This window comes from Amphibalanus amphitrite, unplaced genomic scaffold, assembly GCF_019059575.1.
Source record: "Amphibalanus amphitrite isolate SeventyFive unplaced genomic scaffold, NRLGWU_Aamphi_draft 000012F_arrow, whole genome shotgun sequence".
Taxonomy (NCBI): Eukaryota; Metazoa; Arthropoda; class Thecostraca; order Balanomorpha; family Balanidae; genus Amphibalanus; species Amphibalanus amphitrite.
Genome location: NW_024881508.1, coordinates 744,165 through 770,348, shown reverse-complemented (window position 1 = coordinate 770,348; position 26,184 = coordinate 744,165). Strand labels below are relative to the sequence as shown.

Sequence of the window (26,184 nt, the reverse complement as noted above, 5' to 3'; positions counted from 1 at the left end):
CTTACGGTCAAGGTTGGAACGGACAGCACTCCACTCAGTCTGCCAGTGCGAGAGAAAATAGCGCGTGCACGTTGGAGGGTGTACAGTGTACTCTTTGACCCGGTGCGGTTCGTCCCAGTGAGATTCTCTCCATATCTCGTGTCAGCGAACAGTGAGGCCATCCCATAGAACAGTCCCAGGATACCGCATTTGCCTACACACTGTGCCGGCTGACGATCATAAGGAGTCATGGGGGCCATGAGTCATGACCTCCATTTAAGCCCAATCTTTAGGTAATTCAAACATTTAAATTTTGGTGCATGGTAAGAAACGAACCTCCAACCATTATTCCAGTATTCGTCCCCCTTTATTCTTTGGGCGACGCCGGTGGTGCCTACATACATACTCATAGTCACCTACCGCGAGTGTTAATTGCACCTTTATGGCTATGTGCTTCTTGCAAGAACTTGCATATAGGTGTGATACCTACCTGAAGCTGTTCGTAAAAAATGAAGCTGTGGTCGGAAGTTTGCTGATTATTTTGGTTCGCAGGCTGCTGGAAGCTGATGATTGATATCTTTGGTTTGGTGGAATAATCCAGTGGATTACAGTCGCAAAAAAATGTGAATAAAATGGCATTAAGTGACTCAAATGACTCAAAATTTATAGCCATGCTGATTTGCAGGCACCTATAATTATCGCACAGAAATGACATATTTGACTCCGTCCAAACGTGGTCCAAACTTCGTTCTGCCGGACACACTATTCGACTGTCACCCTAGCCGCCATCCTGTAACTCAGGAACCACCAGGCCGATGGAGACCTCAGCTGACCTCAGAAGGTCACCTCAGGTGGTCCATAATCAAACTTGAAAACGGCCAATGTGAAGCCGCATTACGGCGAATCTACTGCTGGAATTTTCGTCGCAATCGGAACGCTGGATGCTGAGTTGTAGGTTATTAATGATTGCCATAGGTGAAATGTTGATATCGCATGGTCACCGAGTTCTAGGCCACCTGAAATCACCATAGTTGAAACTACAGATAAAATGTTCTACTGCGGTTTCAATGGTGTCACTTTCGTCGATAGTTGCTTAGTTATGGAATGGCTGCCATTGGATAAGCTTTATATGGTGACCTCTGAAGGACGCCAAGGTCACCTGAGGTCAACATGCAGCTGCTTATAAAATAACTATCTTGCTGCGATTTGAATTATCATTTTTGTCACGATCAGCCCGGTAGGTGCTGAGTTATAAAAAAGTTTCTACGAGCGAAAAAGTTGATGAAACGGGGTATGGCACATCGAGCGGTGGCGTTTTCACTTTTTGTTTCGATTGATTCGCGATGATTTTTCTCGAAGCATTTTTGGGGTCAAAAGGTAGGTATGCTATTGCTGCCCCTTTCAGGCCTGTGGAGTTGGCCGGATTGCCCCCCTCCCCTTTTCTGGATCCGTCAACGGCTGTGCTCAACTCAGGCATGTCATTTCATAAGATTTCAACAACCAACGCATTTACTTGCGATGCACGTTATCGTATGAATAGCGGTGGTGTCATCCCGAATGCTCAACTGACTCACTCCGAGTTCAGCGGGAGTGGACTGTGGAGGAGCGAGATGGACAGTGCGGGGTCAGTTCCGCCCGGTCAGCCCCCCCCCCCTCCCCGACCTACGTCGACAGCCGGCCGCGCCGCCCGGTGCCAAGACTCACAGGCAGATAAGTTGCAGTGCTGCACAGTCGCTTGGTCGGCGGGTCGGCGACGGGATTTACTACCGACTGCGGCCCCGGCCACGGCGCGGCCTCCACCGTCCCCAGGATAATATACTCGCCCCGCTGGCACAGAGATCTGCTGACTCTCGTCAGCCACTCATTAATTGTGGTCACCGTGAAATTTGGGAACGTTATATGGATGATCCTACGTTGTTGTGATTCCAGAATTCCTAAATGCCAGGGGGTGTGGTTTCGATTTATTGAATGTTGTTGCTGGACGTATCTCTATAAAGATGATATCAGGTTGGCGTTTTTATTTAAGTCAGCAAGGACAATATCCAAATACGCCTGATGTTCCTGTTCCTAAGAAATCGGCATCGATTGACAAAGTACCTATTGCTAGTTAATTGATTTATCAATTACCATAAATGAAATGATGTACGCATTCACGTCCACAAACACGACGTGCACACATATCTAAGCAATGGCCAAGTCACGAGTCTCTAGAGAGGGCCAAATATAGGTACCTATATTTCACGCGCCTTACGATGTCGCTTTACAAATTATCATTTCTCGGCAGGTGACACTACCCAGAATCCAGATGCGCTAGAAGTCTGAACTTTTATTCACGTTACACTTCTTTTTATTCACGCGAGACAGTTCGGAAAGGCACGTTACAAAACATTAGCACAAGAACAATATTGGCTCTCATAAAACGAAAACCACAAAAGCATCCCATCCACAGACCACAAAATCAGTCATATTCTTTTTATGCATTTTAAGCACTAGAAGCACAGATGTTGTGGAAGCCTTGTGGAAGTTGTGGAAGTTGTTGTAGAATGTAGAAGCATTCATAGTTTAAGCAGCAGGGTTGTGCTCGACTCAAAAAAATTTGCCGACTCGACTCATCATTCAACTTCAGAAAGCCCTGACTCAACTCTGACTCAAACAAGGAGCTTATTTTTGCCCTTGACTCGACTCGTGACTCAAGCGGCTCAATGAAAATTATGAGTCGACTCAAACTTGACTCAAATTTTTTGTTGAGTCAAGTGAGTTGACTCAAAATTGACTCAGATAAAAAAGTTGTTGAGCGGGGGCGGGGGTGAAAAAAAATCCGGCAGCAGAGCCAGGGCGAAGTTGTTAAGCGGGGGGATGAAAAGCTTGTTTCTAGAAAGTTGAGTCAGCTGACTCATGTTCCTAAATGTTTGACTCAACTTAATGTCAAAAGTTATTTTACTGACTCAACTCTGACTCAACTCAACGCCTTAATATTTTTGTCCGACTCAACTCTGACTCAACTCAACAGCTCAACATTTTATCCGACTCGACTCAAATCTGACTCATTTGAGTCAGAGTTGAGTCAAATTCCTGACTCGACTCATGAGTCAAGCACAACCCTGTTAAGCAGGTTAGATCTTTTCATCGTTTTTCTAAGTATTTACATATTTATAAAAATATCAATCCTTTCAGCTAGAGTTAGGTTGAAACCAGAGGTCAAATAAAGATACAAATTTTAAATCGGAAATATGTAATACGTAATATGTAAATCGAAATATGTATTCCAACCAGTGCGTTAGAACTAGCAAAAAATGATCAGCTAAACACTGACGACATGTGTGTTTTTTTTCTTCACAAAACGTCTATGACCCCAATGAAGGAAAACGAGCATTAGAAATAGCTATGCCAGGTAAATGAACTTACGTAGCGTAAATTTTATAAAATGCAACTATGCCAGTTCGTTGAAACGCGAGACATGGTTTCAAAACTGATCATATTAATCGAGATACACAGATGAAAAATGAGCGAACGGAACGAAAAGATAAACTAGGGAGAGAAGTACATAAATAACTACTTATGTAAATATGTACTATTTTGTGCAATGTATGTACAAACGTGACTCTAGTTTCATGATTCGCAATCATTGTACAGATCACATGAAAAGAAACCACAATAACTTCTAATACCGGCCACAACAACCAATAACGTGTCAATCAAGGCACCATTTGGCATTCATAAGCACGCCAGTACAGCTCACACCTCCTGCCCCTCTCCCTCTCCCTCTGCCCCGAATGTCTCGTCCTGTTCGTCCCGCAGTCCTGCCACCGAGCCGCACCTTAGTCGCTCACCGGACGCCGTCATCACAGTTGACAGGAACCAACACCCGTGCGCTGGCGTCCTTTTGGGGCGCCGACATGCCCGCGCACTCCAGGTAGGTGCCTGCTGCAGGGTCCCGCGATGGGATATCGTCCGTCGCCAGCGGCGACCCCCCGCACCCGCACGGTGGCACCTGCTGGGCCCCTCATCCCGCCCCCGCCTTGACGGCGGTGGTGGCGGCGGCGGCGGCGGCGGTGGAGGCGGCAGCGGCGGTGCTGACAGGATGCTCGGCAAGAAACGACGGCCCGCCCACGCTGCCACCTCCTCCGCCGACGGCGTCTCCGACGGCACCGACAGTCGACGATGGCGAGATTTCACCCCCCTCCCCTAACCGAGCGGGATCACCGACACATCGCGCGGGCACTTATCGGCTCATGTTGGCGATCCTCATGACCCTACGGAGGTCTCCGATCGTGATGAGTCAGTTCCGGAGGCCGGTGTGGCAGGTCACCGGAGTGGTGACCACTGGGTCACTCGGCGCGGGTCGGTCGGCGAGGGAATGGGCCCCAGCGAGAGGCACTCAGCGGGGAATGCGCTGGGCTGTCACATCCGCGTCCGTCGTTCCTGAGGCTGCCCGTGCCGGTGGCGGCCGACGGTCTCCGCGTCGGTCCCGTCGCGTCCCGTCGGTCCATCCGGCGGCTGAGCGACACCGGCAGCTGCTCCGGGGCCGGCCGACGCTGGAAATAGGGGCGTCATAAATCCAGAGCGGTGTCGGCGGACGTCGCGAAGGCGGCACTAGATTACCGGGACAAATCAAAACAGAATTATCCGGACCGCCGCGCCGTCCGGGGGCAGGGAGAGGGAGGGGTCAACCAGTGCCCGACAAGGAACGTTCGAGGATGGCAAATCAGAGGAATTGGCAAATTCGGGAGAGAGGCTTGGGAAGAGGGGTGTGGGATACGATAAGCGCCGCCCTTCATGCTTACAAGCTGCTTTACGTTGTTGCTTTTCTGCATCATGTAATGATGTGTTACTTAAACGCAGACGATTGATTAAACTGCGATTGATGCATTACCAGCATACGTAAAGTGAATGTTGGGTTAGCAGATGAATATGACAGGTTTTGCTTACCCACCAATGTTCAGTAGCGGTGGAACACCTTCGATTAAGGGGAGGGGGTGGGGGGGGGGGGGGGCACTGCCAACTTTTGGTCCCATCCTTTCCATGCAACGCCCATAGAGCTAATGTTAAAATTGCCAAAATCAAAGGGGGGCACGGTGCCCCGGTGCCCTCCCCGTTCCACCGCCTATGCCAATGTTCTCAATTGAACTAGGTCTGTGATGGCTAAATCTGCACCAAATAAATCATTCGTGACCTAAGAATATCCAAATGTTCCAATTTGTGACCCAATTTTCATCAGTCACCTTGATGGATAGGTACCTACACATAGCAAACGCTCACATAATATCAGGACGAATGTGTTATCTCGTCCATTTCAAGCTTATTTATATCCGGTAATAGTCACTCCAACTCATCAGCTTCTAGTCGAGCTTCCAACCATAAAAACGAATTTCTGTTATCAATGGCGGACGATTTAATGCGCCGAAAGGTGTCCATTTATCACAGCGACACCCATAACTCGCCCACTAATTGGCGGCCGCATATCATGCGGACAAATTGCCAACTGCCTGCCAACTAGCTCCGGCTCAAAACGAATCGCCGGATAGATTCATCGGCCGGTCGCCGCCGCCGCCGCCGCCGCCGCCAGCCCTGGCCGACCAGCCCGCGGGCTCAGCCATGTCTGTTTACTGCAGTGGCGAGCGTGTTTGCAAAACAGCTGACACTCGTTATCACAACACGCTGATCGACCCTGACGCCGCAGCCACCGGTTTTATCATCTAAATTCGCCGATGTCACAATATTTTCGCCGGTGTGATTTTGCGACGTGCTCTAGCGACGGCGACCGACACACGACGAAAAGGCAAAAACGGTGGCGGCTGCAGGGGAAAAACTGGCGCGCAAAGAGCTCGATTAATTAGCGGAAATTGCCCGATGAAGCGGGAATTAAAAACGTCTGCACTTAATCCCGCGGCGTCGGCTGCGGTTTCAGGTTTGCTTTGGAGAGAGGGTGTGGAATGGTTAAAAACGGCTCTGGTTTGTTGATGGTTCAGGGAGAATGTTTGGCGACCTGCACGAGCTCTCGACAGGCAATGAACGCGCGTGCGCACGTGCTGTTGCTGATGCCGAAAAAAAATGTTGTGAACGATACCTACTGATTTATAGTCGTAACTGTAGGATTTTTCACATCTGTAATGCGATGGGTAAAAGTTATTATTTCGGCACGAATATATGTCGCATTAGATTCATGTCAAATTAGTAATTAAGTGTATCTATCTTTATAAATCATATCGCGTTACCATGCTCTTGCATTGATCATGGTAGTAAAATTACCGCCTATTTTGGAAATAACAAACGAAACCGAATGGCTTCGAAGAGTGACCAATTATCTACAATCGGACATTTACTGCAGAAATTTGGATAGCACACCACTTTCGCGCAGCCTCTATGCAGCTTTGAGTTACATATATCATCGCGCCTGTCTCTATGCAAGCTGGATCGCTCGGAAGTGTCGGGCATTTACATTTCCGCCCCACCCACAGACTAACCACACTGTATGGTAACGCGATCGGGGTACAACGCTCGGAAACGGCCCGTTTGTTTGGCTTTGTCTCGACCGCTGCCACGTCTCGGATACGCTGTTTATCTAAGTGTCACTTGAATTAGAGTGCTTACAAAATATAAATGTTGTTATTGGACAGGTATCCACGGTGATTAATGACTCTGATATTGTTATGGGAGCAGAGCTACAACAACATACATCCAGAGTCGAATCAGCGACATTAATAATATCCGAGGAGTGAGCCGTCGCCAACTCCAACACGCAGATCGGAGATCGATACAACAGACTGATGAGTCCTGAACTATGAAGTTTAACTTTGCTCAAATATTACAAGTTTGAGTGCAAGCAATAACACAAAATATTGTTGAGACGTGATATATAATTCACTAACAGCTATAGCTGTTAGTGAACAACACACCGCGATTATCTCACCTGTCAGCAGCAGCAGGCCGTTGACGTTTCGGCCTCTGGTCGACTTCCAATAAGCCAGCAGTGGGAGGGGTGACTGGGATCAAGGATCCATTCATTTCGGAACGACTTAACTAGTATGTGTTTGCATCGTGGCTCTGGCCGGTTTTACTGCGACATTGCTTCATGAACAGTTTCGCGCCATTTCTGTGTATCCAAAAACATTATCTTAGGTGTCTAATCACAATTACTTCGGAATATAGTTACCTATTACTAAGTGAATGCATAGGTATCGCATTTGTATGTAGCAACAATTAGGTACATACCATGTTTTAGTGCATCACATCAAGCAGTGCAAACATTTAAATGTGAGAAATTTCGCTTGTACTCACTAAAGCACATTACATATCTTTTATTTAAATAGCGAGATACGATAAGGCGCACTATGAATGTGCACGAAAAATAAGTGCGAGGGTGAACCGTGAATATCAGAGGTGCAAAAGCCGGAGCGGGACATCCTACAGACATCCTACATCTGAGACCTCCCGGGACCACTCATGGAGCACCTGGGAGGGGTCGAGGGTGGGCTTTGGAGGGGAGGGATGGAATCAGAAGAGCCGGAGAGGGTGGTGAGGGGAAGGACGGAATCAGTAGGACCGGGGTAGAGGGGCAGTGTCGGTGTGGAGGATGGTATAATCAGTAGGACCGTGGGTAGCGGGGCAGGGTCGGTGTAACCATGTCCTGCTGGCGCTGGAACGAGCTGAACCCCGAACTGGGGCTGAACACGGGACTGGAGCTGACCGCCGCCGCTGGAAAAGAACAGAGCGCGCTCAGCCACATAGAGGAGATGTGAGTGAGGTACGGCTCGCTCCTCCGTATGCAGAAGTAGGAGAATCGTATTAACTGGCACTCATGACTCAAGTAATGACAGATTCTTTCATTTAAGGTGGCGTGGCCAGTGGATGGTAAACCAGCAGTACTGAAATATATTCGGCAGCAACTATCAATCGTTGACAATAACAATACATGGCATTTCGCTCCTAATCGCGTACGATTTTGATGAAAAAGCCTGCATTACGGGCATGACTCACTTGCCCAGCGCTCTCAAGTACTTACATACCACACCAAAACGTAAGCAAAATAATTCGTTTCGCCGATGACTGTCTATGCATGTGTAGGTGTGCTGTGTATTATGTATTGTTATGTAAATGCCTTTTATTGACCGATTATAAACTCATAACAGACATCTGTCTTACGATCAACTATTTATAAGCACTACCAGCACAGTTTATAAACAACGCCTCAGAGACACAATCAAATGTCACAAGAAATCAGAACAAAACGGATAACACATAACACATAACAGACAACATATAACAGGAATGGCAGCGCATCAGCTGGGTACTGACAAAGTGTTTATAAGCGGATGAAACACTACCTTGTCGTAGGATTACACGCACACTGCTGAGTGCACAGAAGCGAAGCTCGCTCGGCGCTTGCTTGGCCCTCAGCTGCAGGCACGGTTCTATATAGACGGCCTTCTGCGAACCTACCTCCTAGCTGCATGTTGAACAATGCTTGTCGTGTAGGTACATTGACGCACCTGCTATACGTCAATCGTATTTATTGTTTTAGCGGAAACGGCCTGCCATCGGACCTGGTGAGTCATTCCGTTCTCGTTACCTCTGAGCTGCGATTGTCTGAGTCATGTCTGGTGGTACATACTACATGCTGAGGAGTGTTCCCGACGTCTGATCGGGAGGGAAGCAATCAATGCTGCACAGGTCGATTTGTCATGCGCTATACTAAATTATAGCTTCTCTAGAGTCTGACTCTAGAGGGTAGTTGGCGTGCTGTTAAAATATGAGTACCTATTTTGTGCGATTGGAATTTTCGTTTTGCACTACTGTGGTAGGGCTGTAATGTCGGTAGGCTGGCCCGTGATCGTTCTTGGTTGTGACGTCTCTGGATTGAAACATTATGTAAAATATCTACGAAGTACATATGTATGCGTGGCTAGACTGACCTGTGACGGGTGAGCGGCGGCGTTGAGCTGTGACGTCACGGGCCGACCTGTGACAGCACTGAACTGTGACGTTGCTGAGCTAACGTTGCTGTATGACGTCACCGGACTGACCCGTGACGGCACTGACCTATGACGTCACCGGACTGACCTGTAACGTTGCTGAACTGATCTATGACGTCACCGGACTGACCTGAGACGGCGCTGACCTATGACGTCATCGGACTAACCTGAGACGGCGTTGAACTGTGACGTCAGTGGCCCGACGTAGGGGTCCATCGGTGAGAGCGGCACCGGCTGGATGGGCGCCACCGGGGGTAGCTGCGAACGAACGCTGCACGTGAACATCAGTCCGCAGAGCGGGGTGGAAAGTAGAAAGGAGATAGTCTAAAGTCGCGGGGTGCTGCACGGTTTTCGAAGTCGGTATCTTATGTATTTCGAGGTCCAGCGTCGCGTAGCTATTGCATATTCTGCAAAGTTTAGTGAGCAGCTACTGACAACAGTAGAGGGCAATCTCAAACAAAGACAAATCATAGCTGCAACGATCCAGTTTCCCTCTCTGCTTCACACTTTTTCTCTCTCCTTCCACTCTCTCCCTCTCTCTCTCTCTCTCTCTCTCTCTCTCTCTCTCTCTCTCTCTCTCCTGCCTCCTCCCTCCCTCCTCCCTCCTTCCCTCTCTCCCTCTCTCTCTATCTCTCTCTCTCTCTCTCTCTCTCTCTCTCTCTCTCTCTCTCTCTCTCTCTCTCTCTCTCTCCCTCCCTCCCTCTCACCTGTGTTGTGAGCGGCGCGAATGGTGAGAAGGTCTGGGCGCTAGTGCGCGGCGGCGGCTGGTAGGAGCTGTACGACAGCTGCTGGCTACCCATCGGAGGCAGGTGGGGCTGCACGTGTGTCAGCGGCCAGCTGCCACTACACAGTCACACAGAGGTCACACGGAGGTCACATAGAGGTCACACACAGGTCACACACGGATTACACTCAGTTAGCACACAGATGTAGGAGGTTGCACGGGCCACAACTTCCATTGGTTGCAGCCTGTTTCCCAAACAAATTATATGTATTTCAAGCTTGCTGATGAGTGATGACAAACCACGTGAAGGAATACGACATTACACCATCAAAGCCTGGCTGACCTGTGACCTCTGACCTGTTGTAGGTGGTGGCGGCGGGGAAGAAGCTCCTCGAGTTGTGTCCGAGGAGTGGTGACCAGCTGTCGCCGATCAGAGGGCGGGGGAAGGCCGACGGCCGGTAGGGCCGCTTCATCCGCCGCCGCCGCCGGAAGTTGCCGTTCTCGAACATGTTGTCCTCGTAGTGCGGGTCTGACGGCGGTTGGACGAAGCGGTCGGGTAACCACGCCAGTGAAGTTATAAACAACTTAGATTATATTGTAGAGGAATAAAATAACCTTCATATGTGGTTCGTAAAAAATGTAAGGAAGAAAATAACCTTCATATATGGTTCGTAAAAAATGGATAACCAAAATGCTTATCGTGAGATGATGTTTTTCGTACTCCAGCGTAGATGGGTAGCCATACGGCTTCCACGGTAGACAGTGATGACATCAGTCATCTTTTTGCAAGCTCGTTAAAGAATTTGGGCTGTACGGGGACTCGAACCCCGGGCCTTTGGATTAGCGCTCCAATGCTCTACCTCTGAGCTATACAGACCAAGTACTTTAACGAGCTTTCTGCCAAGTTTTATGCGGATCATTCTTAGGTGTTGTTTTTATCCGCTGGGACTGAGAGCGTGAGATGATGTTTTTCGTACTCCAGCGTAGATGGGTAGCCATACGGCTTTAAATTCTTTAACGAGCTTGCAAAAAGATGACTGATGTCATCACTGTCTACCGTGGAAGCCGTATGGCTACCCATCTACGCTGGAGTACGAAAAACATCATCTCACTCTCTCAGTCCCAGCGGATAAAAACAACACCTACAAAATGCTTATCATTGCATGCAAGTGATTCCAATGAAAATTGCCGAAGGGTTAAGTTGATTGGCTATTCGTTAGAGTTGTGTTTAAACAATATTTCATCGAAATAAAGATAGTTCTATTCTATTGATTTGAGTCTTGAGACTATTTGTTAAATATCACAAATCTTGTTTTTAAAAAGGGCCTGTCAAGTCACCCATCGCTGATCCCTTTCCCATCAATTAACCACACCCGCCCCCGGGACCTCTCACCGATGGCCCAGAAGTTGCCCTTGCGCTCGCCTCCTCCCTCGCGCGGGATCTTCACGAAGCACTCGTTGAGGCTGAGGTTGTGCCGTATCGAGTTCTGCCAGCCCTTCTGGTTCTTCTGGTAGTAGGGGAAGTTGTCCATGATGAACTGGTAGATCTCGGAGAGGGTGAGCCGCTTCTCGGGCGCCTTCTTGATGGCCATGGTGATGAGGGCGACGTAGCTGTAGGGCGGCTTGGTGTTGGGGTCCGTGTGTTTGCTGGTATCGGGCGGGTCGGACGGCGGGGGATCCGGCTTCGTGGCCGGCGCCAGCGTCGTCCGCGTCAGGTTGTCGATCGATTTGTGCAGCGTTGTCAAGGACGATGTGTATTCTATGGGAGCGAAACGTTTGTTGATCTTATCGAAATTGTATATGGTGTGCACTGTGCACTGTGCAGCGAACATACATGTAAGTACAAGCACTATACAGTGAAGATGAATGACACCTTCACCACGTCATTGGAGCTTATGGGCCAAATAACACATAATGAGTGACGATAACAGAAGAATGTATTTTATGTATTTATCTTTGATGGATGAGACTGTCCTAACTTTTTGGTTCATCATCTCTTTGCTGATAAGCAGCCTGTCTGTCTTTCGCTGCATCGGGTACAGTATTTTTCTTTTATCAGAAAAAAGAGGAAAATGAACGTGGATTATGGTGTAACAATAAGGAAATAAATTTCAATAGCTGAATTTCTGTAAAACATTTATTGGCTTTCATTCCAGCCGCTGGATTTGACTCTTTATTCGTTAAAAAGACAACTTACCCTCCCCCCAAGCAATATCGGTCTTGGTTATCGCCCATTCAAGCCCAGCATGGTCCCACCTGTTCCGATGTGCAGTGCCGGGTAGCCCGGACAGATGGGCTCCACCTCATGTTTCACCTTAACATCGAGCGGAGTGAAATCCTGCAACGGAGCGCTACAGGTTACGATAAAGCAGAGTCTCAAGACCCTAAGAAAGCAACGTACGAGGACTATGACCTATCGAACTGTTTTAAGGATCTGACAAGCATGATCCTGCAGAAGTTAAAAAAAGACTGTTGTAACTAATCAGTTTCAGGAAGCTTTCAGGGAAGTTTCATGGAAGGTCGTTTGTTTTCTTACTATTAGCTGACAGGCTATCTGGCGAATGCACCTATTTTGACCAAATCTGCACGAAATCTCTTTTACAATAAATATCTTCGGATCATGCATTTATTTCAGTGTTTTAATCCGTAATCGAAAATAATGTCTGATAATTTGAGATATATAAAAATGAGGTACATGAGGTATAATGAGGCATATAAGCAACGGTGCAGCCCAAACTGATAACTTTTAAGAAACACACTGAACCTAATTTGACTAAATCTGCACCAAGTCTGTACCTAATCTGCACCAAATGTGTATCATAAGGCCGTCGTGAAAACGTTTATCATGAAATAACTGATAAATCGCACTTATACTAACTAATAACTGATGTACAGCCCTCCAGGTATTAAGTGATTGGTTGTCAACATCACAACAATCGACCTGCTTTGATGAACGCCTACATCTAATGGTTGTTGAAAACCTTTGACGAAGTGCTTGCAAGAACTCAGTTCTTACTTCTATTGAGTCATTTTACTGGAGTGTCTCTGTCATTCAAAGTTATTATACCAAAAACACATCGTCTGACCAGCCACTCCCTCACTGGAGGGCGGTACTTAACGGACAATTCTTTTCAGTTATGCTAAAAATCAGCGCTGCTATCAGTAGTGGCGGAACACTTTCGATTAAGGGGGGCACTGCCGACTTTTCGTCCCATTCTTTCCATGCATTATGCAACGCCCATAGGGCTAATGTTAAAATGCCAAAATCAAGGGGGGCACGGTGCCCCGGTGCCCTCCCCGTTCCGCCGCCTATGGCTGCAATCGCTTTTGCTGCATGTGTAAACCAGAAGAAAAGAACGTTCAATCATGTTTCCAGTTTACTTTTTTTAAATCTACGCCCAGCTGTGTCCCCTGGATTTCCTCACCCTGCTGGGGGAGGGGGGGGGGGGTCCACGATTCCCTGACAAAATGCCGAATAGCAAAATATTTGACCGCAACATATCAAATCGCAAAAGATCCAATTAAACTTATCAGAAATGCAAAATATCGGATCGCAAAATATCGAACTCGCAAAATATCGAAGTGGTAAGGAAAAGAAGCACCGAGCGACCAGATATCAAAAGAAAAATATCGAAAGATAAAACATCGAAACGGCAAAATATCGAGAGGCATATTATCAAAAACTCAAAATATCGAAAGGATATTAGCATCGGACGAAATGGGATCAGTTGCACGTCCCACCAACAGAAACAGAGACAAAGTTACATAGGCTAGCGGGTGCCAGTAGAGCACTCAGGAGCCGGTGTGGGCCATCAGAAGCCCACAGCCTCTCAAAAGAAGTTACATCTTCCAGCAGAAGCATCCCATGCCCACCGACATTACTGTGACTAGTACTTATAGCCAAAATTACTTTACCACTCGTTATAGCTACGGCCTAAGCGGTTGGGTTCAGATGTGCATTGATGAGACCGTCCCAACGCAACATTGCACGTCATTTCAACGACACTCATTTCGAAGACAATCTAAATGGGACGCACTAAGTCCACCTCAGTCGAGGGTGTTAGGCGAAAGTCCCAGTCGATAACTAGGTTTTGGTTTCGATGTTTTTTGCTCGATGTTTTTTTTTTTTAAAGTTGGATTCGATATAGTGCGTCTTGGATATTTTGTTTTTTCCTCGATATTTTGCGTGCGATATTTTGCATTTTCTACCTATATTTTTCGTTCGAACTTCGATTTATTGTTCCTTTCGGTATTCCCCATTCGATATTTTGTCTCTCATCATTTTGTCCTGCGGCATTTCAAAGAAATCATTGTCACAATTTCCATGTCTATCACCCGGCAGATAGTCTGTTATTTCGAAATAATGTGTTGGTGTATGCTTGGCGTGAAAATACATTATATATCCATAATTACGTATCCCCTTTAAAGCAATTTATCCTGCTCAGTGCTCAGCCATGATGCATGACCATCTCAGGTTCACCCCTCGACCTTGTGATCGACAAAGAGTCTTTTGAACAAATATCGGGCCTGTCGCCTGTCGGGAAATATAAAATGAAACATCCAGCATCCTGAACAATCGTATGCCTCTCGTACCGATACGGTCTATCTCGGCTTACTGTGAAACGTGAAACCATATGCTGAGAGTCATCACATCACACGAAGGCGAGGGCCCTAGCATCGGCCTAAGGGACTGGTGTGGGTCTTACACCAAACTAAAAAACCATTCACAGTTCAGTGTTCCGCAACTGTCTCGGTAGTGACTGGGCGACGGTTATCTAACAAGCTCTCAACAGCAATGGCGCAAGCAGAAAATTGTGTCAGCGATTCATGCTGTAAACAATTTGAGTTCCGTTTAAATAGTACGGGGTCCTGAACTTTCCTGCCAGAACATTACCACAAACGTCATTAATACATAAGACAAGATATAATATGGGGAAGGAAATTCGGACTGTGGACGTTAGCTCACACTCACAGCCCTCTCCCCCTACAGGCCATCGGCGGTAGCTGAAACTACCGCTATCCTAGCTCTGCCTGCCCCACCGCGTTAGTGCAGTGGCCAATGGTCAGCCGTCTCCTGCGCTGAACGTGGCATGTCCATTTTCTTTTTACATCACATAGAAAGACAACTTTAAACTATTTTCAAACACTGCCCGAAGCAAGAAATGCTTCTGAAGCTCTGAGAAGATCATATTGGTAAACTACTCTCTTACGAAGCAATTTGCTTTGGCGGCCCCAGCCTGAGCTGAGGGGTGGCATACAAGTGCCAACCGGTTAAGTTGAAACCAACCAGAATGGTCTGGTTTAAATTCGTTCTTTTTCACCACACTACCTTAGGCGCAATGTTGTATTCTTTTTTAATTTATCCATATTGTTAGCGAAATCGTATGCTACCTTTTAATATAATCTTATATAAGTGAGGCGTTACGTTCTTCTCTTTCACCTCCGACGCCATATGCCTCTGTCCGGCTGCCGCCAGTTTCTGTGTATCACTTAATCCCGATAACAGTACTTCACTATTGGGAGTCCTAGCAAAGCTGTTTTGGATTTGTACCTAAGTGCGAATATACTTTGCAGCTGTTGCAGATAGTGTGGCATGTTTTGACACACATCCACACATATAACTGTTTTGTTTTGATAGGCAAATGCCTATGCCCACAGCGTTGCACAACAATCAAGACATTGCACAAACAGTGATAAACAAATCGCCAAAGAAACATCGATACGGAATGACCATGTGGCAGGCTCATCAACACCATTTGTTTGGAATTAAGAACAAAGATCTGCAGTGTCCGCACTCTGTCGCCTGGCGACAACCATGAACACTTACCAGATGCGAGTCTCCAGTGGGTGCCATGAGTGCCATGATAATCACACCACACGCCGACACTCAGCACCACCCACCCCACCGCACATAGCGCACTGCACTGCCGCCCGCGGCGCCCGCCGCCCCCGGCCACCATTGGACAGCCGCGGGAGCGCCACTGAACGCTGATTGGTGCAATCGCGGCATTCAGTGAGACCAGCCGCCTCTGATTGGCCGGGGGGCGGGGTGATGAGACAGCGGGGCGCTACCCGTGCGACAATGGCCGTCCATGTTGAATCTTTGGAGACGGCCGGGCGTGACCGCGGCGAGCGGGCGAGCGGCAGCCGATAAATGGCAGTGGCTCGCGGCAGGCTCGGTCCTGACACAGGCTCGGTCAGTCCCGTTCAGACATGTGCATGAAATCGAGTGTTGGATGTGTGATCTTGGAAGGACCTCGCAACAGGTTATGATTTCATCAGGCTCTCCATGGGAAAAGTTGGTATGCCCAGTCTGTCGAGTGTCGGTCCTACGTATAATATAATTCCTAATCTTAAATCTATGCCCACATAGGACCTGAAGAAAAACAAGAAAAAGAATCTAGGAGCTGCGGGACAATATGCAGCGCAGCCTGTAAAACCACGATCCCTCATGGCATGACCCCTGGTAAATTTCATGTTATTTGCCATCAGTACCTCATAGCCGTGTATATAACTCGTTATTATGCCAAATCTATAAAACAGAACCATTGCAATCTGCAACAGTCGTTCCTTATCCCGGCCGGGTCCGGGGGTAATCTCAACCACCGCAGAGGGAGGGGGACGTTTTGTATCCCTCTTTAAAGGCAGATCAGGCCGTGTATTATATACCTGCGGCCGGGGGCGCTGGCTGGCACAGCGGTAATCCCTACGACCCAGCGAACACTCCCCAGTTCATGCCATTTGTGTTTCATAGGATAGCACTGCAGGGATGCGGAGCCGTGGAAATTTCAGACGGCTCCGGCTCCGGCTCAGGCTCCGGAGAAAAAAATCGGTTCCGGCTCCGGCTCCGGCTCCGGGTGAAATGTCATGGCGGCTCCGGCTCCGGCTCCGGGTGGAATGTCATGGCGGCTCCGGCTCCGGCTCCGGCTCCGAGTAAAATGATCCGGCTCCGGCGGCTCCGGCTCCGGCGGCTCCGGCTCCGGCTTCTACTCAGTACATCCCCTATGCGAAAGAAAAAAGGCGATGGGATTGGTACACGTTGCTTCTGTATTTGTATAACAAGGCTATTTTGTATACCACATCGTTTTACTGTCAAACCGAACTACAGGGTGTCCCATAATTACCCGGACATTGTTAATTAGCGTATAAAATAAGGCAAACATGATTGCGCCTTTTTCTTTTTACCGTCCTATATAGTCAACTAGGGTGGCTGTGAAATAGCACATGCAATAGATACGCTTGTTACAAGATCAGCCGACAATGATGGAAAATGCCAGCCATTGCTGGTCTCAGTTGTTTTACGGGTCTCCCGAAAATGGGTGTAGGCCTGTTTTCTTTGACCTCTTGCCGGAGGATAATACGATCATATAAGATAAACTTGACATCAAAGTGCTCCCAGGCCATAAGGTATTATCCCCCAAAACAAAAATTTCTGCCTACGCCACTTTTGCTGCGTTTTTTACATCTGGAGTGGAGAAGCTCCATGTCTGAACATTGCGCAACCTTTGGCTTCCAACAGATTTGGTTTCCAAAACAAACCCGTTCATGGCCATTTGGTTCACGGCATCCAGTTTTCGCACTGGTAGAATATTACCGCAGTACACCTTTTTGCGTTGTTCGATGGCCAATCGTCATAACCATTTCGGCATCAGTTTGGACAAGCGTCATTCAGAATAACCCATCGGCGATGTGCATCACTGTTAGACGGTCGGCAAAACAGGCTGGACTCCATTTAACCATTCTGCATAACTCTTTGTCATTGAGCACAATGTTCGTCATAGGCAAAACACTTTGTCAGATTGTCATAATGCTTCGACATTTCACAAAATGGTTAGTCGATGTGCAAAATTCATCGGTACTGTGCGTAAACAATGACTGTTTGTTTAAAACTTTCGTCAATGATCAAAATGTCAATGATGTAGTGCTTATCTAGCCATATTCAATGTTTAACCCTATTCCTGGCGGGGGGGGCCTCAGGAGCCCCCCCCCTGAGGTTTTTGGTTATTTCTCCCAAACGCGTTGAGCTAGGAAGCTCAAATTTTCTGACTTTTCCTAAAAGGCTTCTACGCAACATGTCTGAAAATTTTGAGTTGATCTGACCTCAGGTCAGGTCACCAGAGGCGGTTTGGTGACCCTACCTCAGAAAAGTTTGCAATCACGCCAGAGCTAGAGTTTTTGACCGATCAATTTCTTCTCTTCAGGCTTTAGTTAGGGTACCAGTATGTGCAATTTGTATATCTCGGAATTTTGATATCGGTGACCTAAGGTCAGGTCAGTTTCGCGACCTCCCCATTATAAGTCAATGGGGGAAAAATCAACTCCCTGTTTTTACCACTAAAACGGGTCGGAATGGCCCCATATACCATACATGACTTCATATACGATCAACCTTTAGGGGAAGTTGGGGCAGTGCCGGAGTTGGGGCAAAGCCGAAATTCGAGATATTTCTAAAACCGTACGACATGGATGCCACGTCTCAGTGATGCTCGGAGGCTTAAGTGACTACAATTATCGCATGTTTGTAACGAGTCGTCATTTGGAATACTTCGGCTGTGAGAGCGCCAAAAGCGTTTTCAAAGTACGTTTCCCTTGTACTACATGCGCCTTTGAAGCTGCATTTCTTACTCATTATGCTACCGTTTGTCTGGCCAATTCGGTCAAGTAATCTTTTGGATGTCTTTGCATAAGTGTGCTGTCTATTTGAAATGTATACAGCACGTTTAAAAGTTATGGGCCTGCAAATGAAAGTATGGCTGGCTGGGGTAATGCCGAAAACGTGCAATTACGCACGTTATTAAAGCACGCTACGTGGACTTTACTGCTGTAGAATAGCAACGCGTATTTTTAGTGAAACAAATTACACTTTCAGCCGGCACAACGGCCTGTTACCTATAAGGAATAATTTACCTGGCATTTTCTTATTATATCACACAATTATAACTTCCAGTGTGCACCAAGCGTCCTCAAGCTCTTAAAACGCGTGTCAGCTTTGATGAATTTTGGATAAAGTTTGAGATAAATTGGCAAAACATCAATGTCGGCATTCCTCGTAGATCATTTATCCCATTTCGGCTTTCCCCGCAGTCCGGGGCAACGCCGAAAAAGTCAGTTCTTTGATATTTTTAGTTTTTGCGCTTAACGGTATGCGAATTCATCAAATGCGCCTGGTATGTTTGAAAGACAAAAGACTGGCCTCTCGAATGACGCCAACAAGAATAGCTTATGTTGTCTACCTTGCGTGCTACGGGCGTCAGAAAAAAAGTATTCGGCGTTCCCCCAACTTCCCCTACTACCTTGAGGTCTGTTTTGCTGTTGGGCAGCTGTGAGGTCATGTGACGTCATCAAAGGTCACCAAAGGTTTTTGGCCAATAACTCCGTACAGGAACAAGATACAGACGCGTGGATGGTCTCATTGTGTTCAGCTCGTCAAGACGCATCGAATGATATACATGATGACCTCGAGGTCACGTGACCTGAGGTCAACCTTTGACCTTGACCTTTCGAGGTCAACATATATATCATTCGATGTGGATTGACGAGAGGATCACGATGATGCCCTTAGTTTGTTCCTATCTTGACTAATTCGAAAGTTATTCGAGAAAAACTCTCTCCATATCTAGCGCCGCCATTTTGACTTTTTCGACCCCTGTGACGTCATCTTTGACCTGACCTGAAAATGACCTTAGTAAAAATTGTAGACCTTGTCCATGCGTATCCGATGCCGTTTACCGCTTGTCGCTATCTTGCTTCGTTCTCGAGATCTCAGGGGGGGGGCCGAATCGGCCCCCCCGCCAGTTTCTTGTCCCGGCGGAGCCCGCCAGGAATAGGGTTAACGTTAATCACGCATTCAGGGATGAGGCTTATGACAGTTCCAGCGCAATTTGCAACCAATTAACCATTGAATTCCGAAAAAGGCAGTTATACCATAGCTACGAGGAGACTGCCGGCGCCATACCGAGTAGGCATGTAGATTCTTGAGCGTTGGACTCCTAAACGCTTCGATACAAACCACGAAGTCTGCCGTCATTATCGCGCCACTGCCCGTGCGATGTCATGGGACAACGCCTCGGGCGGCCGCGCCGGTCGGACTCGCGAGGGAAAGGCTGACAGATGGCAAGCCGGGCCCTGCCGGCCGGACACCTTGGTTTTTGGGGCGGGGCTGACTTATCCAACCTGTTGCCTGTTCCTTGGTGTTTGAGGCGGGGTTAACTTATCCAGCATGTTGCTCTGTTGCCTGTCCATTTTTCAATCAGCCGATAACATGTCAGCTACGTCCATCTACATTGTACCTATGGCGCTCATGAACGCTACCGATTTTTATGTAGATCAATGGTCTACGAGTTTCACCACCTATGCCTCGCACTGCACTGTATAAACCCGGTCATATTTATACTTCTCTGTAAAGGGGCGATCTGTTTTTAGTTTTGACGAAATGTTATGAGGAATGCCGAAATTAGCATGGGGATGTTTTGGTGAACGACGAAGGGATATTAACGAAAGACGAAGCATTTATCCAAATCGTCAAAGGTTTTGCCGGAACTCAATCAGTTATGGCGAATAGCGAAGGTAATACCAACTGACGAACTGTGGAGTGGGATCAGCATTCCGTTTTGCCCATATGCTGAAGGTTTTGCCGGAATGCCTCTCACTGGCGCCACCTATGTGCTGATCGGACGAATGGGTTTTGCTGATTGGCCATCGAACAACGCAAAAAGGTGTAGTACCCTGTGCTAACGGTTGTCTTTGGGCCATCATATCAAGCCCAATGAGTGCACGGTAGCTCAAAATGTCTCACAATTTGATTTTCGACGGGTGCCTGGCCGTCTCTGCTGTTGGGGCGTTGTAGCCATCTGACGTTCACACAAGCCTTTTTCGGGTGGTTCAAATGACATAATATCTTCGTTAGACCACAAAGTGTGCCTCAATATACTGTTTTGTTGTATATGTTATGTTTTTGGGATGAATTGTAGTGATTTGCGCTGCTTTTCCCGTAGTTTTCGCATATTTTTCTGGCGAAGGACCCCAAATTCCAAAATTTTGTCGAAGATAGTGGTGCAAAGTAGACTGATATTTTGAAGATAATCCTGATCTATTGTTTAGCTAGTTTTTAGCTAGATCGGTGACGTTTGTTGTCTATGACAAGCAACCACTTGTTTGACAACTGGTGCATGGCCCTTTTTGGCCGAGCCCAAGCTTGTCAATCAGGTTTATCTCTTGCTCTCTCTGGCTTCGTTAGCTGATATAATTGCGCTTTGCTCAATCCTAACTGCTTGCAGATGAGCTGCTGAAGCTCTCCAGCAAAAACCATGCCGAAAGTCCGTTTACAAAGTTGAGAACGGGAGTTGATTCGCCATGGTTGCCTATTAGTGGCTTAAGCTGAAAACGGAAAAGGACTACTCTTACTTGACTCTGGATAATAATTGATTCGAGACGTTACCGGCCACCAAAAGCACACAGTCCCCAATCTCAATAGCTAAGGGATATCTTATAAAAGTATGATGCTTGTATATCATTAGAAGCAAGCGCAGTCGTACTTTTAGCCAGAAGATAAATGTCCGGGTAATTCTGGGACACCCTGTAGGTAAATAATTGTTTCCTCTTAAGAAAAGGAGCCGGAGTGGCCCCCTTTTTTTGACGGCTCCGGCTCCGGGCTATATTGTTTCACGGCTCCGGCTCCGGCTCCGGCTCCGCATCCCTGGATAGCAGGATGCATAAAATCGGGCAAACTGGTTGAAAACGAAGGAAGACACTCAGTGAGGAATCCGAGGATGTGTTCAAAGCTCAAAGTCAAGGTTATGCTCAAAATTGACCTCAAACTCTGCATTTTTGTTGAACTTATATACCGATTTTCAAGCAAAATGTTTCGAAATACTTCGTGCTTATCATAATCAAGCCTTGATTTGTAGTTTTTGTAACGATGCAAGGCTACCCCCCCCCCCCCAAGGACAAGGTCATGCAAGAGTATCCCGGCCTGCAGCAGGTTATTAGACGGATTCAAGTTAGCCATTAGTTATAATTCATGCATTTTTTGCTCTCTTGTGACTCTTAATGAATGTTCAAAGCAAAACGCAAGCCAGATTCGTGATCAGCAGCTACGAATACCTACATCATAAGGACTCACCATGTGCTAATGTCATCCAAAGGTCATTCGAGGTCACATTAGGTGAACATAAAACTAGACTGTTCCCAAATAGAATTTATGTCATTCGGCGTGGCGTTACACAGTAAATACGTTGACATCACTCTTAGCTCTACATAGGATCATTTTTGTTGAAGCTAGGAGCCGGTCTTAAAGGAACCCTCCCGGCTTCCACCTTCAAAAAATTAATGAATTGGCATACAAGTGGTGTTGCATGCTTCAGAGTAAGAAAAAAAATGAATATCTTCCAAATTTCATCTGAAAATGGTGACCGGTTTTTGAGATATTAGACAACTACTTTTGTTTACCTTTCGGAGCCTTCACTGTTCCTACGACGTCATTTGGAAACAGTAATTTGGTATCTTAAAAGTGCGGCAGATGTTGCGCACAAGCCACAAACAGCATATACCACCACTGCTTCACAAAGATGTTAGTGTAAGATTTTAAAATCGCTAGACCTGCGCTGACGTCACAAATTCAAATGGGGGGGGGGAGGGCATTCAAACGCATTGTCCCCTCTGAATCCAAAGTGCTGCAACTTTGAAATTCCATATCTCTGAATTAAAGCCTTCTTCGATGTTGTGAGTGCCCAAACCGGTAAATGAAAACCATGGACCTAAATTTGGCTATCTCAACTCAAAACTAATGTTTAGGTGGGATGGTCACTTTCAAGATCTTTGATGCGATGGATCTTTTTTCCTAAATAAAATGGTTTGCCGTCAAATCAATCAAACAAAATATAATTAATGTTTGCCAGTGCTCTGGCGAGGAACATGATTGACACGATTATATGAAAGAAAAACATTGACCTTATTCCTCGAATATATAGCAAAATTAAAAGCTCCATTTTTATTTACGTGATATTTCGGCCAACAGACCATTATCAAAGGAAAGAAAGAACAATGTTGTTTGTTTGTTCTTTCTTTCGTTTGATAATGGTCTGTTGATAATGTTTGATAACAACCATTATCAAACGAAAGAAAGAACAATGTTGTTTGTTTGTTCTTTCTTTCGTTTGATAATGGTCTGTTGGCCGAAATTTCACGTAAATAAAAAGGTAACTTGGCATTAATTTTGCTATATACTCGAGGAATAAGGTCAATGTTTTCTTTAATACAAGCAAAATAGATATAAACCTACTAAGTACTAACCTACTAACCCATTTTACATAGGACAAACCTATCACCTTAGGGTCGAAAAGAACCCTTTCTCGCGCTGCGGAGCAAGATGGTCACCCTAGTATAACTATTATATCTTATGACCTATTTACGAGTACCTGCTGTTTTCAGGGCGAGTGATAACACTAAAAACTGTAATTTCATCATTTATTCATCACAGCAAATCATTCAACACATTGGTATTCAAATAATAAATAGGTAAAACAGTACAGACACGCCAACAAGCTGAGCACACGGGCACAAACTCACACGGTAATGCATTCATGAATAAGAGAGGAGCTGTGATCATAAATACGACTTAGTTGCTGTACTTCTGGACGGGGCGGTAGGCGTAGATGGGCTCCTGCTCAGGCTCCTTGTAGACGGGAGCAGCCTTGTAGACGGGAGCCGGAGCCGGAGCGGCCTTGTAGACGGGCTCCTCGGGGTACTGGGCCTCGCCCTCGTACGTGACCTCGGCGTTGTAGCCGGCGTAGTCGTCGACGGTGTACTTGACCGTCTGGATGCGGCCGTCGGGCAGAGCCACCGTGTAGTAGCCGGACGTCTGCTTGCCGTCGCTGTTCTCGTTGGCGGCAAACTTGGAGCCCGTCTCGTAGTCGCTGACCGAGTAGTCGAACGCGTACGGGGCCGGCTCGTACTCGGGCTCCTTGTAGGCAGCCGGGGCCTCGTAGGCAGCCGGGGCCCTGTAGGCAGCCGGAGCCCTGTAGGCAGCGGGCAGCTTGTCGGCGGCAGCGACGGCCAGGAGGGCGGCGACAATGAAGGCCTTCATTCTGTTGGTTGGGAGCTGGTGTGTGTGACTGGAGCTGGTTAGCTGAGGAGTGATGACGGGCCGTCGGCACTTTCCCTTTTATAGTGGCCGGTTACTGGGCGTGGCGGGACGGACCACTTACAAGGTTAGACGAGTAAGAGAGCGGCCCATTTGAACGGTATATAGTACACGTTGTAAGTACATGGACGGTTGTATGTGGTTCACGAAGGCTATTCTAAAAGGCTATAGAAGATTCTATGGAGATTTAAGAGTTGACTTGCATTTCCTAGCAGCTGTTATTGTGACGTTTCTGAATCGCGAATGTGCTACCTTACGCCAATTGGCGGCAAGTGGTAGGTAACGATGACAATTTTTTTTTAAGAGTGAAGGTAGCAAAAAGTCGATGAGTTGCATAGCCGATAAAGTACTTACTTTTACGGCTTTGATGAAGGCTTTGCGCATTGCACCACAAAAGTTCTTCTACGATAATTAATCATAGGTGCCTATGTATGTCTTGAATAATTGGTAAGCAAACGTGCTGTGCTTATAATTTCAAGGAGAACTGCAATATGCCAACCAAGATAAATTATGCATATTGGTTTTGGTTCGGCCACGTCGTGTTTTTTTTATTAGAAAACTTGCTTCTCATTTACTTTTTTAATTTCTCAAGCTCCAACGACTATAAAAGATGACTTTCCTATAGCCAGCTAGCACGTCTTTTAACATAGAAATCGAAAGCATTTGACGTGCTTTAGCAAAATCTTTGAAATTGATAGGTACCCCAAACCCCCTAAATATTGACCTGGAGTCACTAGCTTTGTACAGGGGCGAAATTTCCTATGGGTACGTATGTACATGGGGTTCACCTACCCTGAAATTTTTGGTGTTTCAAGTGCCATATGGAGCTATCGCCAGATGGGTCGTACCAATGCCCCTCCCCCATGGCCGTCCGCGTTATGAAAAAGGCCCTGGCGTGGTTGCGGTTTGAACCCAGCCGAGGCGGACGAGTTTGTACTCGTCCCCTTCAGGTTTTCCGCAGATATCTATCCAAAATCGGTGGCACCACATCCCACTGTTTTCAAAACACCTAATCATGCAACGCTTCCTCACATGTGAAAATTTTAGGCCCATGTCGTTCAGATTCAGGTCACGACCAGTTAGGGGAGAGCGGGGCCAGTTGAACCACTTTTTATATATTGACATGCACAGCGAGATCTAGTTGTCATATCGAAAAATGCACAATGCCATGAAAAAATATGCTCTTTTGGCTTTATTTTAAGATAGGTAAAATTATGTTTCAAACATATTTTGCTGCCAAACGCACGCTTATAAAACAGCTCTACGCCCGTTTCAAATGACCCCGAGGCCCGATGCGAGGGTCAATTGAACCAGTCCATGGGGTCAATTGCACCTATCCTTATCAATGGGATGTTTTCCTCTTTAAGGCCACTTTCTTAAGGAGATATTTTGTCCGGTTTACTTTTCCAAATGCTACATTCAATAGGTCGTTGGAAAGCTAAAAGTGCAAAGTTCCTCATAATAGGTGACATAAAGTACATAGACTATGGTAAAATGGGCGGATGAGAAAAATGAGAAATATCTCAGGCTATAGTGTGCTTTCAAGCAAAAGGCTGGAGAAAAAGGGGTCAAAAATTGAGCTCTATTAAACTACTATTTCAGTTTAAAAACTCATTTCAAAGGTGGACTATTTCCTTTAATGTTTACAGCCCCTGAACAATAACCATTGCAAAGGTCACCGGGGTCCATTGAAACGGCTTGTGGCCCTGTTTCAACTGATCCTCAGAGAAGCGTTTCAATTGACCCCATCCGCTCCCGCCATCTCGCACGCGCCGTAAAGCACATGTCAAACGAGCTGGAGGGACGGCATCATGCTGAATGAAGGGCAAAATAAGGTGTTATTCCGGAGCCAGGAGTTCTTTTTTCAGCAAACAAAGGTATATGAGATATCACAAAATATTCATAAGAACGATTTCTCCCAAACGCCCCTCAAAAACACAAAAACAAGTGTCAACTCAAAATTACCGTCCGTTTGCCGCCCAAACGCCGTTGACAAAGGAAGTGGTCGAGCGCGGATGCGCAGCGGTGTCGGCAACGCCATATGATGCATGCTGTTGAAAATAAAGCCATGTTTCATCTGACCCCGTGTTTCAACTGGCCCCGCTCTCCCCTAAGTAGCCTCACCAATATTTTAATACATACTTCCCTTACCTACACCGACTAAACGATTGCTTTGCAACTTTTAAGTTTTAGCCATAGGCGGCGGAACGGGGAGGGCACCGGGGCATCGTGCTCCCCCTTGAATTTGGTATTTTAACATTAGCCCTATGGGCGTTGCATGGAAAGAATGAGACCAAAAATCGGCAGTGCCCTCCCCCCCCCCCCCTAATTGAAGGTGCTCCGCCGCTACTGCTTTTAGCGATTTATAA

The 26,184-nt window shown here is 46.8% G+C and overlaps 2 protein-coding genes across 2 annotated transcripts; both read right to left on the bottom strand.

The window, feature by feature from the left end:
- Window positions 1-2,290: 2,290 nt before the first annotated feature.
- On the bottom strand, window positions 2,291-15,608 carry LOC122382915 (forkhead box protein D2-like). The gene is made up of 8 exons (XM_043368862.1): window positions 15,503-15,608; window positions 11,932-12,013; window positions 11,069-11,434; window positions 10,033-10,204; window positions 9,659-9,794; window positions 9,119-9,209; window positions 6,890-7,674; window positions 2,291-4,514 (listed from the first exon to the last, which is right to left on the bottom strand). The coding sequence occupies exons 1-7, from the start codon at window positions 15,536-15,538 to the stop codon at window positions 7,562-7,564; spliced, it is 996 nt and encodes a 331-aa protein (XP_043224797.1). The 5' UTR covers window positions 15,539-15,608; the 3' UTR covers window positions 2,291-4,514; window positions 6,890-7,561.
- Window positions 15,609-23,290: 7,682 nt separating this feature from the next.
- LOC122383579 (cuticle protein 7-like) lies at window positions 23,291-23,758 on the bottom strand. The gene has a single exon (XM_043370134.1). The coding sequence runs from the start codon at window positions 23,756-23,758 to the stop codon at window positions 23,291-23,293; it is 468 nt and encodes a 155-aa protein (XP_043226069.1).
- Between the last annotated feature and the right edge of the window lie 2,426 nt (window positions 23,759-26,184).